General features: G+C 50.4%; 1 protein-coding gene across 4 annotated transcripts in view; it reads right to left on the reverse strand.

Annotated features, from left to right (window-relative positions):
- Nucleotides 1–2,053: 2,053 nt before the first annotated feature.
- IGFBP2 (insulin like growth factor binding protein 2) overlaps nt 2,054–17,205 on the reverse strand; it is a 94,287-nt gene continuing 79,135 nt past the window's right edge. For all 4 annotated transcript variants that reach the window (XM_055812175.1, XM_055812176.1, XM_055812173.1 and 1 more), the window contains 3 exons: nt 8,333–8,556; nt 6,726–6,866; nt 2,054–4,529 (listed from right to left, as the gene is read on the reverse strand). In XM_055812175.1, the coding sequence (XP_055668150.1) occupies nt 4,362–4,529; nt 6,726–6,866; nt 8,333–8,556 (533 nt within the window). In that variant the 3' untranslated portion in view covers nt 2,054–4,361. The remainder of the gene's footprint in view (nt 4,530–6,725; nt 6,867–8,332; nt 8,557–17,205) is intronic.

The raw sequence follows: 17,205 nt of genomic DNA on the forward strand, positions 1-17,205 counted from the left end.
GATAGCTACAGCTGTACATAAATAGAGTCATACAGTCTTACACTAATTATGGTCTTTATATTAAGTATTATTATTTGTATTATACTAGTGTATAATTTTTAAGCTATAGTAAAATTGTAGTTTGACAGTGTAGATAGTTTTGTGTGTGTACACCAGAGCTGCTGAGGTTTCAGCTATGACCCTACGTGCAGCTGGCCAGGTCCCAGTGCTTGATCACACCTGATTACCCAGAGCACAGGAGGCACAAAGCTGGCCCAGACAAAACACCAGAGCCAGGATCCAAGCAGTGACATACATGCAGTCTTTAAGGCTACACTGCAACCCTGGGGAAACCTAACCAGGAGCTCTTTGCTCCTTTTGCCTTACTGCTGTCCCTCTGCCTCTCTGTAAGGTGCCTGGACAGCTGCAAGCTGCCTTTGCTGGGCTAAGGGCTCCTGTTCCCCTGCAGCCCTTGAACGATATGGTGGCCCCCAGGCATGGCTGGACTGGGCTCCGGCATTTCTGCCACCTTCAGCCCTCCCTGGGCAGCACCTGGCTTGGAGCACCCTTGTGCCCCACAGTGCTACTTGGCACCCCCGTCCCTCTCCTTGCATCTCCTGAGCTGCCTTCGGTTCTCCCCAGCAACACAAAACAGGATGGCATTAAATGTTAATTTTGTTCCTTCTCCCATGTTCTCCAGCCTTACCCACCCCCTCATCCCACCTGCCCTCTCTCGCTCCCCTGCAGCCTCATGCACTCACCGCCTCCTGTCCCCACGCAACTTCCTGGTGCTCCCCACCACTGCCCAGCCCCTTGGCACACATCGGTCCCACTCAGAGTCCTGTCATGGGGTAGGAAAAAACAGACAGGGAACTGCCCGGTGGTTTTGCCTTCCTTTGAGGAGGTCAAAGGGAAACCACAGCCACCTGCATATGGGCTGGCAGGACCACATGGGGCCCTCTCCAGTGCTGCAACTTTAATTGAACAGCATGGGTTTGGGTGGGTTTTTTTTGTGTTGTTATGCTTTGCCTCCCCACGGTGCCCCAAGCCACGAGCTGTGCTGTCACGCTCCCTTTGGCCGCACCTCTCACCTTAGTAGAAAGTGCAGAACATTCAAGGGACGCGCTCCACGGCCCGTGTGCGGAGCAGCTCTGCCAATGCCAGGCCTCACACACAGCCCAGGCCTCCTGCACCTTCCAGTGGCCCGCTCTGGGGAAAGACTTCCATGGAAACACTAAAGTGGCTTTTCAGCCCGTTCAAAATTTGCTCTCCTTGCACAAGCAAAGGGGACAGTCCTTGGAAGGTCCTCCATGGAAATCCATGCATCATCCTGCTCAGCAGAGGAACTCTTTAATCGGGTACAGTGGAGACCAAACCATAGCGGGACACCTAAAGGAGCCCAGATAATTCATGGGGAACAGGCCCATCTACCAGCTAATAAACAGCATAGCTGGGTACAGCTGCCAACTCAAGCAGCCCCTGAAATACCAAGGTTGGGAAGCTGGAAAGAACAGAACTCACTTGTCCTTGTAGCCTTTGCCCAAGCATCTGCCAAGGCCCTTCAGGTCCCTACGCTGGGTAGGAGGGACCTTCCTTTGCAAATCTGCTCCCCTGCTCAAGGAGCAGGAAACCACCACTCTCACACAGCCCCTCGGCAGCTCAGGAAGCTCCACAAGCATCATGTCAGACAGGGCGTTCACAGTGCCACCTCTCCACCTAGCAAAGCGGGACACAAACACCCTTTTCTGACAAATTTAGCTGCCGTCAGGTGAGGAGATGGTCTCTGCACACATGCTGACCAGATGCTGACTTGAGGGCACAGCTGCGTTTTGCAGGCTCACAAGGTAGCACATCTGGAACAGGAACACAGCAGGCCAGCAGACAAGCGACACCAATTCCTCCCTGTTCATACAACTAGGACCAGTAACGATGAAAGGCCCAAGTTCCACTTCTGCTTATCATCCCAGCGTTCACAACACTCCCTGGACAAAAGCAGAACAGGCCCAAATTTGCATGTGATGCATCAGGCAAGGAAATGTGTCCTATGAACAGAGGGGAGCAGGGAGGGGGAAGATGGCATTTTTCTGGCATCCCATTTAATTTATTCCAACTTTATGCAGCTGAGCTTTTCCAAAAGAGAAAAAGAAAAACACAAAAGAAAACTTCCTGATTCCTAAACAAACAAAACAAAGTACAAACTGCAGATGACAGCCAGCGTGTGCAAGGTTTACATGAAGAAGCAGAACACCCTCGGATGTTAACAGAAAACAGGCAGCATCACTTTTACAGTTACTTGGCTTTGCATGGAGGTATGTTTTCTCTCTCTTGTGTACTCTTGCTCCCTCTCATACACATTCACATGCATGCACTCCCACCCCTGACTTGCCAAAGCAGGTCCTTTCCCTGTCTCCTCCACTGCCACATCCAAACCCCTTCAAAGTCATGAGGGGCTGAATTTACAGAGACCACCTGTGCCCTTCACACTTGGGATCTGAAATGTGAGGCCAAGGCAGGGAAAAAAGCAATAAACCTCAGTGCTCTCCTTCCTCCAGAAGCCATTTGGCTTTTTGCTTTTCCTTCTCCAGATTCAAGTCCCCAGATGAGGAGGTATCAGCAGTGTGGACCCCAGCTGCAGTGTTTCTCCACTACCATTTGGTGTTTCTGGGTTGTGCCACCAGAGGCTAGTCCTGTCCCTGCAGGTCATGGTCAAGTAGCTCTGCTGCCTGGCCCCCACCATGCAGGCACAAGGTGTCCCCCGCCAGCACCCATACTCACCAAGGAACCCCTTTCCTCAGCCATATTCAACCTAACCATGTGGAGGCCCTAGGATCTGAAGGATGTTTGCTGCTTAGAAGGATTTGCCTGAAATTGGGAGATGCTTTATCTCCCTCCCCCACCCCACCTTGATTGCATTTAAGGGAAGCCTAAGACTTTTACTGTAAGGAGAGAATTTTTGCATTTACTCTGCAATTGGTATTCATATTAAAAAAAAAGGGGGGGTTGAAAAAAGGGAAGAAAATAATAAATTCTCCTTCCTTAGGCGACGGGGAAGTTATTTATTCTCAGCATCGGTGTGTTCTGTACAGAAAGAAATCAACAGGTGAAATAACAGCAGAGACACATCTCTCCTCAGAGTGGCATGTCCAGCTCAAAACCTCTCAGAGCACTTGGAATCACTTGGATTTCATCTATACAAATGTGTGTGTGGGCAGAGGGGTGCGTGTGTGTCAGGGTCTTTACAAAGCAAGATATATACTGTAATTTACTTTAAAAAAAAAAACCAACAAAAAAAACCAAAAAACCAAACACCAAGAAGTGTGTGCTGAATAGCAGATGCTCACTCCAGTCCCAAGCAAAAATGGAGGGACAAGGGCAGCTGCTTGGGAGTGCAGGTTTTAGATGGGTTTTTTCCTATCTAGAAACAAAGAAAAAATGAATGAGAGGGAGAGAAAGAGAGACTCCCTGGCTTGTTATCCTAAATCTACACAGGCATCCTTCCACCCAGCCCCAGCAAGTTCACTTTAGCTCCCTCAGCATAAGCTGATCCTAAAGAAATACTGGGCAATAGCTCTTCAAATCCCCCAGAAAAACAAGCGCTTAGCTTCACCGTCACCCAAAGGCCCCATCCTCCTGGACCACTGGCTGAAGCCAGGTCCCTGTGGGGCTGGCTGTGCCCCAGCACCAGGAAGGGAAGCACCCAGGGGTATTTTGGGCAGGGGGGAAGCTACCTCATCTTTAGCCCTTTCCCTCACTGATGCCTCCTTGGGGGATGCATCCCAACCATGCTGCCATGTTCCAGCTGGGAAGCCAGGGGCTTTCCTCCTTCCCTCCCTCCCACACCGCATCCCATGCCAGGACCGAAGGCCAGGCTGGGGCACAGGGGACCGGCAGGACGCAAGAGGCAGGCGACACAGTATTTACAGTCTTTGGTCTTGGGGAAGGGAGGGAAAGAGAGGGAAAGGGTGGGGAAATTTCTTTGTTTTTTGTCCCACTCCCACCCATGGCAAGGGTTTTTTTCCCCCTGGGAGGTGTTGGGGAGCACACAGCGCTCTGTGCTGGAGGGTGTGGGAAGATGCCGCAAAGCAGCAGGGAGGGCAGGGCCGCGGGGCGAGGAGCAAAAAAGACCAGTTCTCTGGCTTACACTGGGTGAAAGACTATAAGAAAGCAGTCCCTTCTCCTTGCAACCCCCCCACCCACCCCCCACCGCCCTTCCCCTCCCAGTATCCCTCCCCTCCCCAGGAGCTGGGCAGCAGGGGAAGGAGGGCAGCACTCAGGACCCAACCCCAGTCTCTTCCAGAGCCTAAAGAGACATGCTGAAACCCATGTAAAATCCAGCACTGGGGCCACGGCAAGCTGCCTCCAATGAGCAGGATAGCGTCTCTCTACTGGCTCCGCAGGGCATGTGCTCCCCGGTCCTCCTGCTCGTGGGCTGTATAGAAGAGGTGGCACTCAGGGTCCCCACGGATGGTGGGTGCACCCTGAATCACCTTCCCGTGGATGGGGTCCACGCACCAACACTCGCCACGCTGCCCGTTCACCGACATCTTGCACTGCATGGAGAGGGACAGGGCAGGTGTCAAAGGAGGAAATGGGGGGACAAAACAACCCCCTCCCCAGCCCCAACAGTAGAGAGCCCAAACATAGGCAGAGCTGCAGCTTCTCCAGTGATCTGGCACTAGTTTGAATTTAGGCAAGATTCATGGATGCTGCACTTGAACACCCAAGGGTTTGTACTGCACCAGCAGCACTCGTCCAGCAGTCCAGGCTGAGGGCTGGACTTCTTCCTGCAGGGGCTGTGCCAGGGACCAAGAAGCCAATTTTAATGAACCACAAGAACACCTAACTATCCCAGAGATGCATTGCGCTCTGCCAGCTGTGGATGAAAAGCATCCAGAGTCAAGAGGGATGAGACAGGCTGACAGAGGAACTGCGTAAGCTTCTTCTCACCTACAGACTGGGCTAAACAAACTGACACATGAGCGCAAGGCCCCCACAGCCAGACACAAACATTTTTCCAAACAGGGTTTCACTCTGTCCCAGAACAGAGCCAGGGACTATGGTGCATCTGGACCTGGACTCTGTCCCCACCCAGCCTGGTTAGAGACAAGTTTCTTGCCCTAATGGTTATCATCCACCTCTTGGCCTGGAAGGGCACAGGCACTTTGAACCTGATGCTCAGACCTCCATCCCCAGCGTACATCTCTGAATAGGGTGTAGTAGGAGATACAGAGGTTACTCCATCAGACCAGCCTCTGCGTGCACTCTGTAAAGCTGAATTCAAGCCATTTTCTGCAGCTGGACTGAGATCAAAATGCAGCCTTGTTCATGGGAATAAAAAGCACAAAAAGAGAGGATCCAGAAGAGTGCATCCAGGCACGCTCCACCCATGCACTGGCCCACAGGAGGTGGGAGCAACTGGGAATGCTTTTGCTGGCATCTGCTTTCTAGCAAATGAAAAGGAGCTGATGCTCAGCTCTGGAAATCCAGATGGAGGGAAATGGGTATCATTTCACATTTGCCTTGTTTGCCCTTAACCAGGGCAAGGGTGTGGGGATAAGAGAAAGCAATGTTTGTCTCCTCTCTTTTTCTGCAGCAGTGACTAGCATGTAACTCATCTGCACCCTTCAGTGCAGGATGACTTGTTTCCCAGGCAGAAGGAGCAGCAGAAACTGTCTTTTCTTTTGTAGCACACGATGTATTGCTGCATTGCCCAGGCTCGTTCCCCAGACACATCTCCTTACAGGGAATTTGCCAGCTCTGCTCCATCCATCCCTTCCAAGTGTGCTCATGCTGGGGGATCCAGCCAGCCCATGGGGCTCTTCAGGGAGAGGCAGAGGGTGAGGGTCCAGGCAGGACAGGGAAGAGAGAAGGGACAGAGGGAGATTATATCTCAGAGCATCCTACTTTTTTTAATGCTCCTGATCAATTGGTAGAAGTAGCCCTAAGAAAACACTTAGCCATGAAAACAGCAGGTTTTCTGGGGTCCCCTCCAAAGAGCTATAAAGGGCGCTCATATCCAGGTACTATTCACACACGGCTGCTAGTCAACCCTGGACAAGCTGGTGTTTTGCTGCCCAAGAGATTTTTCCTGGCATTTTTTCCCCCATTAGCCACTGACACCTGCTGGTTTTACATGAATAAAGCAAAGAAATCAGAATTCAGACACACTTTAAGTCATTTGAGTCCTTCTGAGTCCCACAAATACTTTCAGAAGCATGCTGCACCCCAACCCCCACCTTGCTTAGAAGGAACCCCTCCTGGAGCTGTGGGCCCAGCCTTGATTTGCAAAGGAAAACTAGTAAAGTGCGCTAAAAACAGGAGAAGTGCTTTCTGTTTTGTCTGCAAGACTGGCCAGCATTCAAGGCCTCTCGGCTTTCCCCCTGTAGTGGGGGCCCAAGCAGGACAAGACCTGGCTCAAAGCACATGAAAATAGACCTGGACAGATAAGCAGCTCTTGCAGAGAAGAAGGGGCTCTGAACTAAACAGATTCTCCATCTCTGGGCTGCCTGCAGCCACAAGTGGATGCGAGTCTCACATCTCTTCTTCCTAGCCTGTGGCTGCAGATGCACCTAGGTGTTACTAAACCTGTCCATGCCATGTGCAATACTTGCTGTTTACCCCACACCTCACACCACGTGTGCAGCTATCAGCCCAGCCCCAAGCTGCATATGGTGGGGACGCATGCTGAGCTGAGCACTGCTGCTGGGAGTGCAGCCAGCCCCAGGGCTCTGGCTCTCCCCACCTACCTGTTTGAGATTGTACAAGCCATGCTTGTCACAGTTGGGGATGTGGAGGGAGTAGAGGTGCTCCAAGGGACCTCGCTCGTCCGGCAGCCGCATAGTGGAGATGCGTTCCAGAACCTGATCTAGCTCCTGCTGACAAGGGGTCTGAAAAGAGCCAAGAAAGCAGACAACAAAACCAAAAATAATCAGCACAATGAGACAATTCAATGTCAACACTTTGGACAAGTAGGAATGAACACCTGTGTACACCTCCTCATGACACAGCTTTGCCACCGGGTCCCACTGCAGACTTAACCTGAAGTTAATCAGAAAATCAGAGTGCTGCACACCTGCACATGCCGATGTGTGGAGGTCCACACAGGGAGACAGGCACATCTCTCCCATGTGCCTCACATGGCCAAGACCCAACAGGACACCCCTTGAGGAGGAGAAGCCGCAGAGATGCTCCCATGGGTCCCACTGGTGATTACAAGTGATGTGAAACAGGACTAATCTAATCCAGACAGGCCAGGAGGGTTTCCATGAGCATAGCCCAGATCCCACACCCAGAAGTGCAACTCAAAGCATGTGAGACCCCATGGGAGTGGAGGCGAAGCCCTGGGAACAACACCACCCGGCAAAGGCAGCCTCTGGAGGCATCCCTTTTGCTGCACAGCAGCCCCAAGCCAGGGCTCCCAACCAAGGCAGTCTGGCTGAATTGCACCTGATGTGAGCTGGAGCGAGTCCACACCTCTCCTTTTGCAGTTGTTGGTTGTTTGGTTGTTTTTTTTTTTCCAAAGCAGCTGCAGCGGCATGGGAGCTCTCTAAGATGACATTGCCGGCACCTTACTTTGAACCTCTGCTTTGCCTGGTCCTTGGAGGGGACGAGGACTTTCTTTTAAATCCCCTTTCTGTCCCTGCGCTACCGTATATAAATACCCTATACGTTCATGGAGATACGTATTATAGACCTTCTGAGGTACCTTTCCATCCCCATCCCATCCAGTTGCCATGACCAAGCTTCCCACTAGAGGGAAACCACGGCCAAGGACTGGAGGGCAGAGCAACACGGACAAGGAAGAAGGGCACAGGCAGGACTCCAGGAACTCTTCCAGCTATGTGACAGCCCCGCAGTCCACCCTCGGGGGCCTCGGGACCACGCCTCACCCTGGACTGGGGCTGCCCTGCAGCAGGCAGACATGTCCCCCGTCCCCAAATCCCCTTAGGCCATCCCTGGCACTTGCTTAGGTAAAAAGGGTGTGAGAAAGCCAGTCCGCAGGCAAAGGGCACGCTCGCACCCCTGCGGAGGTAGGTGTCAAGCCAGCGGGACCCCCCTTCCCCAGCCCTGCTGTCAGGAGGTGAAGCTGCAATGAAAATAACGCCTCCTCGCCAGCACATCAAAGTTCATCAGATAGTGTGCTCGGCCCCAGCTTCAGGCCAAAAACAAACATTTGCTTTTCCTTTTTTTTTTCTCTTACCCTCACTCCCCTTTTTTCTTTCTCTTTAGGTTTGTTGTTGTGTTGGTTTTTTTAAGACAGTTTGTTGCAGTTGTCACTACAGCTTGACATTCAGCATTTCCTGGCAAGCCTACAGCTGCCCCCATTAGCTCCCATGCCCCTTTGCCCCCTCACCCTGCCCGTCGACAGCCGCGACTTCTTCGAGTCCTCATGGTTGTGATGGGGCTTGCCGACTTTGCCCATCTGCCGCTGCTGCTCGTTCACCTTCTCCCTCATAACTGCCAGCTCCTTCATGCCTGTCTTCATGGGCTTCCTCCCACCAGCTCCGCTTAGGATGCCCGTGGTGCCATCCACATGGTTCTCGGCAAGGATGCTCTCAGACCGGTCATCGCCATTATCTGCAGGAGACAGGGCAGACAAGGAAAGGGTCAGGATCAGCCAGGCACTCTCTCACGTATTCATCCTGTCCTGGATCGCTTTCAAGCGTGGCTGGTTACCAAGCCATAAAATCTTTGCATGCAAAAATTTTAAACTGCATTAGCTCTTTCATCTGGAAGGTGAGAATAGATCCTTTCATTCTGGAGTTATTACCACACTAAAAGACAGTTTAGAGAACAGGGGAAATAGCTGCTGGAGAAGTTCTTTCTGGGTTTAATTTGACCTTCTAAATTACTTCCCGGAGAATGTAATTTTCCCATCAGAAGTCCAGTTGGGTTAGCGATGCCAAGTGTACTTCGGCTCCAAAACCTAAAACCACAGTGATTAGTAACAATACCTTGAGTCCATCTATCATCCCCCAGAGTATCTCCAGGAATACTTAGTCAATATTAGTGTGCTAAAATAAATTCTCAGGCCTGCTTTCAGAAATACCTTGCCTCTGTTTTATGGCCACCCTAATTTCCCTTGGAGAACCTGCCATTTCAGTGATTGTCCCTGCCGTATCGTCTTTCACATAATTTGTCATACAGTGCATTACTCATTTAGCTTCTACCTAGTGCTGCACTTAGGCACTTCTACTGACCGTGGAACAGCCCCACATGTCATGGGTCCAACTCTGCCACTACTGCAAGCCACAGACCCCCAGCTAATTCAGTCATTTCAAAGTCAGTTAGCAGAAATCTGGGAATAAACACTGTACTTTTCCCACCTCCTCCACTCCACTTTGTGTATATTCCAGTTCACTGGGTGCCACTCCTGAAAGCTATCCTTGCCAAAGTAGGACACAACAGTCACGATGCTGCAGACAGCAGTCCCTTTGGACCTTGCAGTGGCAACAAGGACAGATCTTAGTTCCTCCTGCTCGTTCCAGAAGACCAGAAGGTGACACACCTGATGTCTCCTTGGTGCCTGGTCTGATCTGGCTGAGCAAGCATGTCTAACACTGTAGCTGGATCTAACATGGAAGCTGGCCCTGCTTTAAGCAAGGGCTTGGACCAAGACCTCCAGAGATCTTTTCCAGCCCAAATTATGATTCAACCCATGCACGCACATCACCCCTCAGCACAATAACCCAGGCTAGGTATGTTTCTAGATCTATCTGTATATAGGAGCTCTTCAGCAGCTCCACAGGTCCCACACCAGTGACAGACCAGGCCATTCTGGTCCTACAGTGGTGACAAACATGAAATGTCTTTTAGCATATGCCAAAGAGGAACTTAATAGCATCTAGCCTACCAACATCAGCATTCTCTCCGGCATCTACAATCTAAAACTCAGGCACTTACATAAAAACAAAAGAAATCACATCAAATTGTGCATGATGAAGGGCAAGTAATGCTTTAGCTCATGTAACAGTGTTTAATGTATGGATCTCTTCTACTTCTTGAAAGACCAAGCACACAGAGAATTAATAGATTTTAACATTTCCTTTTTTTCAGAAGATGCATTGTGATGTTTTGTCAGGGCGTAGCTCTACTGCCATGACAGTAACGGCAAGTATTTATTTCTACCACAGCTTTCCAAACTCTTTTCAGGTGTTGCAACCCCAAGCTCACACAGGAGGAACTGCAAGAAGAGTTTCATCTGAACTTACTCAGCAAACGGATGGCTGCCTGCAGACTGACGGCAAGAGGATGCCCAAGTGGGCTGGATCAAAGAGCCACCCCAGCCCAGCATGCCATCCACAAGAGACCACCAGCAGCTGCTTGGGGACACATGTCAGAAGAACCATTCCCAATCTGTGCTGCAGATCAGCAGTAAAAGCACTTTCATGGCTGGAGACTGCATCTGACCCACAGGATTTAAAAGCCACCAACAGACCCATCCCTCAACGGATTTGTCCAATACCCTTTTGAACTGCCTCACCATTTTGGCCTCGTATCTCCCAATACTGGGATCATCCTACTTCCCAGAAATACCGAATGTGTTTGGTCTGCAGGTTTTTAGCTGCTTAGGTAGCAACTGAAAAGCAAACACAGAGCAAAACCAATCTGGCAAAGTCCATGACTTTCCTCAATACTGGTTCCAGATGAGAACTGGGACCAGGTTTGATAGCCAGATGGGCAAGCTCAAAGTCTGGGCTGCTGCCTGGTGATTGCCGTCTGGCTGTCATCCTAGGAGCCGGACAAGGAATATTTTGAGCAGGAATCTTCTGTTTATACACCAGTCTCCCTGTTAATTAGAAACACATAGTGAGAAGAGAGAAGGCCATGAGGCCGCCCTTCAGACAGGATCAAATGAAAAAGCACCGTGCAAGAGATGGGCAAGGCTGGCCAGGCTCTGATCCTCAACGAGCTACTTGGGAGGGTCTTAGCCCTCCAATGTCTTTTGTGCTCTTCTCCTCGGCATCCCACCAAGCTGTTAAGAACGGCAGAAGAACAAGCACAGCATCTCAGACACGCTGCAGTCCCCTGTTTCATTCAGAAAACCAATGGTACAAACTGACAGAAAAGCAGCAAACTAGAAGCAGTGCCTTCCCCAATGGATTCTCGCGACTTCCTGCCTCCAACTAAAATATATAGACAACTGCCCAAATAAGCACTGCACTAGTAAATGAAGGCAAGCTGGTAAGCCTCTTGTCGGCTGATTCATTCACAAAACCTGCTTCTGATAATATTTTCACTCATTTTTCTCACTTTCCAATGCTAACAAATACCAGCCCAAAGAAAACCACTGATGGGAGCAGAGTGTGCAAGCCCATGTGCATGAACACACCCAGGGACAGGAGAGATTGGTCTTGGCTCCCTGGGCACCATCACAGGAGTAAGCCTAGAGCAGAGGCCAGGGAGGTCTAGCTGCTATCAACCACAAGCTCTCCTCTCTAAGGCCAACCTTTCCACGGCAAGCCATACCTTCACCCTGCTGCCAAGCTGGACTGATCCATCTGGGGCTGATACCAGAGCCCCATCACAGCTTCTCCCTCTCTGAAATCTGGCGCTGCTTTTAAGGAGGAGCTCTCCTGACCTGGGCCTTGCAGAGATGGCTCAGTCATTGGGGAAGGGAAATGGGACAGAAAAGGTTGGCCCCATGTGCCAAGCACTAGCACTGCCTTCACAGACAAGCTGCATGCGTGAGAGGAGGCTGAGCATCAGGTGTGATGGACCACATTTCAAAGAGCAGATGGGCTGGGTAGTAATGACAAGAGGTCAGGAGAACACAGAGCATGCTGTGAACCAAACAATACCTTTTAGAGCCAGATAATGCTTTTTAATGCTGCCCAAGAGTGAGTTGTGCGTGCTTGCTTATGACTATAAGTGAAACAATTAAGCCACCCACCAACTCAACCAGCACGGGATGGGCAGGTATGCAATTGCCTCAGATATACAACCCTAATCTGTTTGTCATCCTGGCAAACGCCCTTTCACTGACCAATTTCAATTCACTAAATATATCTGTGAACGAAGCAGTGCCGAACTCCAAAACAATTATGTTTTATAGTTCTTCCATTTTCCTATGGCATGTGGAAAACATCTCCTGTGCTATTTTGGATCAAAAGGTAAAGAGCTTTGTGTAGGGTGGGACAAGTGTGGCAGGAATCAAAGCAGATAGCTGAAGTTCTCCTGAACACTGATGTGGAGCCCATGAAACACCTCTGTCCACGCCAAGAAAATGTGTTCTTTATGGCCTTTTTCAAGGAAAATTCCCATTGGCCTCAATGGGGCGAGGACTTGGCTGAGGTGAAAGCGTGTTCAGATGGCCATCAGCTAACATCTGTAGGGAGCTACACAGTCTTGCCAACATTTTCAAAAGCGGCTACCAATTTCCAGCACTGAAATTTTGGGGAATCTGGTTTGAGACCTCTAGGCACCTCTGCTGAGACAGCTGAGAAACAGAGGGACTTAAAAACAACCTGCCACTTCCAGAACTACAAAAAGAAAAAGCACCACACAGAAAAAGGCAGCTGCCTGAAGTTAAAAATACATCTTTATCCCTTTGAAGAGCCACAAAGTGTATCTGGGCTGCAGGATGGGATCGAGTCAGTAGCACTCACTTAGCACGAGAGGGCCAGCCTGTATCACGGGGAGAACACACCATGCCAAGGACCACAGCCGCCCTCTCCAGCACTGCTCTCTCTCTGCGCTTGCTTTCCTTTGACGACAGCTTGCCCAGGGCTTCACATGCATTTGCTTATCTGCCCGGGGTGTTTGCTTAAGTGCTGATTAAGGTCCCAGACCCACAAAAGTTTCACCCAAGTGGCCTTCAACACCCTGCCTGGAGCCCTGCTATCCTCAGGTCCCGGCTGTTGGACTGGGCTTACATCTTCCTCCCACAGTGACTGCAGCCTCTGCTGGCCAGCACGCTCCCTTTGAAGACATCAAAGGGCTTTGCATTCATTAATTACCCTGGAGAGAGATGTATTCATCTGTAAAAAAACAAAGGCATGAAAAAATTTAAGAGTGTTGCCCAAAGCTACGCAGGTAATCGATGAGCAAACCCAGGAGCCTGCGCTCCTGCCCTGGCACTGCAGAGGAGTGCACACACTTGGGGCTGCAGGAATGCAGCATCCAGAGAGTGATTTTTAACCCGGAGCAGTGTTGTCTGCCTCATCTAGCTTTTACTTTTAACTTCTTGTCACTGCGCGTTCTACCGTTTCAGGATTGATTTAAGCGCCTGTTATGGGTTTTGCCTGCCACTTTTTATTTTAAGGAGCAGAGTTGCCTGTCCTCAGCTGCCAGGAACCCAGCACTTGTCCTCAGCCTGAGAGCAGACAGGGCCTTTAAACCTGACCTTTAACGTACACAACAGCCATGGCCAGAGAATTATTTGCAGGACGGTGGACAAGGAGCAGACAAACCTTGACTGCAGCCCCAGGGACCTCTGCCTCATGAGTCTGCAAAGCATTTCTAGGAGAGCCCTGGGCAAAGGTTCCTGTGCAATAGTTCTGGTGTGGGTGTTGTTGACCTGGAGCTCGGATACCTCGAAAAATTTGCCAGCAGGGATTATACCAGCGTTGCAATTTCCTCACAACAGGAGTTGCCAAGAACAAAGTCCCCCCCAGGCCCTCTGGCCCATCCTACCCCAAAAAGGACCCAGGGTTTGCTGACTGCTGCTGCCAAACTGCATTGAGCCACGACACAGCATCTGTCAGCACTCAGCTGGCAGTGGAGGGGAAACGTGGGGGCACCGGCATGTGGTCTGGCCCCAGGCGTAATCAAGCTGGGCTGGATGCACCTCTCCAGGGGCAGATGAAAACAAAGCAGCTGCTCAAGTTTCACTCTTCACTTCGCACCAAAAACACCCAAAAAACCCGCAGCTAGGAAATGCCACAGAAGCACGACAATGGGTCAAGTAGGAGAGGGGGTAATGGGAGGGGAAAGAATGCAGAAGGGATGTAGAGCAGAGAAGTCCCCTTGCCTCAGAACATCTCTCACACAGGCCAACCGTGGATGCTCAGGGGAGGAGCATAAGAAAAGACACAATTACAGAGCAATCCCTCCCCAGCTCTTCTAGCGGTCACCAGTTCAGGAGCCAAAGGTTGCATCTAGACTGAGTTTAATAGCCACTGATGGGCCAAACTGGGGAGGAGTCATACATAATCCCTTTCTGGATTCAACTACAGGGACCCTCCCATACCTCTCCCTGGTCCCCCTGCCCCAGCCCACAGCCTGTTCTGCCTAGCCTCACTCAGTTCTGCACAGGCAACACATGGATGTTTGAACACTTGAGTTGGTTGCAAAGGACACACAGCCAGGGTGCCTCGGCAGCTCAGGGGTGACCATGCCACCCAGCTTTTAGGAAGGCTGGCAGGAAAGCTGGCCTCCCAGACCTCTCAGAGCCATGGGCTCCCATGGGAGACAGAGATGAAGATCAGCTTGGAGCATCTCTCCGCCTGCCAAGGAGCTCCTTCAGGGCAGGTTCTCCGGATCCTCTGCCTGCCTGCACTTTCCAGGGTTATTTCATCATGACAACTTGCTCAGTAACAGTGAGGCAATTTCATACCACAGCCAGAAAATTCCTGCATCAGTCTCCAAAAGCTTGTTTTACCCCTTGTGATAAGCTGTCCACAAAGCACTCTGAGATCCCCTGGGGTTGAGAGCCTTGGGGCTCTGCAAACACCCTTTATTTTTGCCGTGAGATCTTTTCAGCCCATCTCTACCAGCAGGGAGGGCAGGACTAGGGAGGGAACGGCATGTTCTGGCCAGGGGTTGCTTAGCAAGCTCCTCTCCCTGCCCTGAGTGGCTGGCACGAGGGGTGATCCAAGGGGCACCCAGTGCCTTCCTTTGGCTCAGGCATCCTGCAGGAAATGCTTTATGCTCCTCCAAAGTGCCGGGGACATTGACTCAGGGCAGCACAGCTTTCAGCAGCCTGATTCACTCTCTTTTCTCTGCCCATTCCTGGTGGCTGGAGAGAGCAACTTTCCCTCCTCCAACCACCTAGGGTCCTGAGCCAGAGGAAAACCTCTTACTCACTGTATAGTGCCCTATGGGGCGCACCTGTGCCCCATCGCACACAAACTCCTCTGGCAACCTGGAGAAAGCACAGAAGCGATACTGAAATGGAGCTGATGTCAGATGAGGGAAGAAGAGGGATTGACATGTCCCTTCCCCTGGGTTTTTCTTTAAACAGTTTTGGTGTTAGGTTTGGTTTTTTTGGGGGGTTGATTTTATTTATTTTTTTTTAAATCATGTTTGTACACTGGTTTCCCAAGGATACAGGACTTGTGCAATAACACAGACTGCCTCTATGTAATTCTGCATATGCGTGTGTTTGCATGACTGCCTGTCTCCCTATTAGTCCTCCTCCCCCTCCACCTCCCAATATATCTACAAACACGTCAGCAAATGCCAACTACATCTCAAAACAGGAACACAATTCTCAAAAATAGTAAGTTTCCAGCATTTCATGGAAATACGTGGCTGGGCTGAAAAGAGATAAAATAGCAGGGTTTGTTTTGTTAGCTTTCTTTCCAAACAATTTGACTGACGGGCCATGTAGCACCTCACCAGCCCACTTTGTGTGGACCCAGCAGAGGACAAACCACTGCTGGGGAAGGTCTGTTCCAGCCCTCCTCCTGCCAACAGCAAGCCTGCAAGAGTGGTTTGCAACATCCCGTTCCCTCCAGTGCTAGCTGTCCACTGCGTGCCAAGAATAAGGAAAAATGCTGTTCAGGTCCCTCAAAAATGCAGGGGAACACATCAAACCCCCTCATTTACCCAACTTACATTTCCAATCCTAGTTTACTTTCACCTACTTCTTCCCCCAACTGTGGGGCTGCTGAGATCCCAATGTGCATCTACAGCAGCGACTTGCATGGACTCACCTAAAAGCTGAGGCTGAGGAGCCACAGGGTCTCATCTTGGGGTTGGTAACAGTGGTTTTGCATGTGTGCTTAACTTCAACATGTGTGAAGGCAGCTTGCTCAGGGGAAAGACCTTAACAAGTTTGGACGGTTTTCCCGAGTGAGGCTCTCCAAGCTCCCTGCCACCATAAAAGCATTGCCCCTTCTTAGTGAACCGCATCTCTTTCAGCAGCCCAACTGTGCCCTTTCAACACACTTCTCCAATTAGCCCTCCACAAAGCTGCAACCTTCCTAGCAGAACCAGATGAATTAACTTGAAAGCACTTCCAAGCTTAAATTAATTGCACCTCAGCTTCCCGATTTGACCTTGACCCCATCTGTAAAATCCCCAGAGCAGCTACTACTTAGTCATTAGGGGCTTCTGCCTGACTAAAACAAGCTATTAACCTTCCCAGGCCAGGCCTCTGCCCTCCTTTCCTGGTCATTCAGATGCATCTGTGTGGTCTTCAGTACCCCAGCCACCCCAAAATGCCTGCACTGACTTCTAGTATAAGCTTAGCTCTTAAATCCTCAGTACCTATGAACTTCCAGAATGAAGTCAGACCACAAAACCACCTTGTTTCCTACACGTTTTACTAGTGTTTGAATTACCCCGATTTCCCCACTTCATGTTAGGACACACAGGCTCATCTCTAACCCTGAGTCCAAGCCAACTGGTGCTTTTGCATCCCACAGTCCAGACCATGCAAGCACAAAAGAGCTTTCCTTACCACAGCCTCTGTGAGGGTGCCTGCATGTTACTTGCTATCTAGATTATCTCTTGTTTGGCATCGGGATGCTGCGCCTCTCTTTCCTGCAGGACAGCCAGAGGCTCGCAGAGTTACAGGAGCTGCGATTCTTTAAAAGGCTGACTCCCAGGTATGGTGCTTTGCAACCTGCCAGAAAGGGCTGATGATCTGATGGACACACAACCACAAACAAGAAACTCTTCTCTGAATTCACACTAAACACTTCTGCCTCATGTATTTTTGGAAAAAGTATAATATACAGGACCTGTTCAGACTCTTCTGCTATTTTAAGATGATAACCTTTCTAGGTGCAGGCAGTGACAAGCAAACACCAAGTCAGACAGACTGTCAAAAATCAATTTGAACCTGCATGAAGGAAAGATATGCTACTGAAGAAAGTGCCCACATCTGTCCATCAATGTCTTCAAACCCAGGTTATATGCCTTTTAGCTAGGGTGCTTTAGCCGAAGACATGTTGCTCCAAGGAGAGGTGACAGAGGGAAATTCTGTGGTCTTTATCATATAAGAAGCTAGGGCAGATAGTCTAGGCGTTGTTTCTGGCAAAGCCCTCCGCCTGTTCT

This window comes from Falco peregrinus, chromosome 8, assembly GCF_023634155.1.
Source record: "Falco peregrinus isolate bFalPer1 chromosome 8, bFalPer1.pri, whole genome shotgun sequence".
Classification (NCBI taxonomy): Eukaryota; Metazoa; Chordata; class Aves; order Falconiformes; family Falconidae; genus Falco; species Falco peregrinus.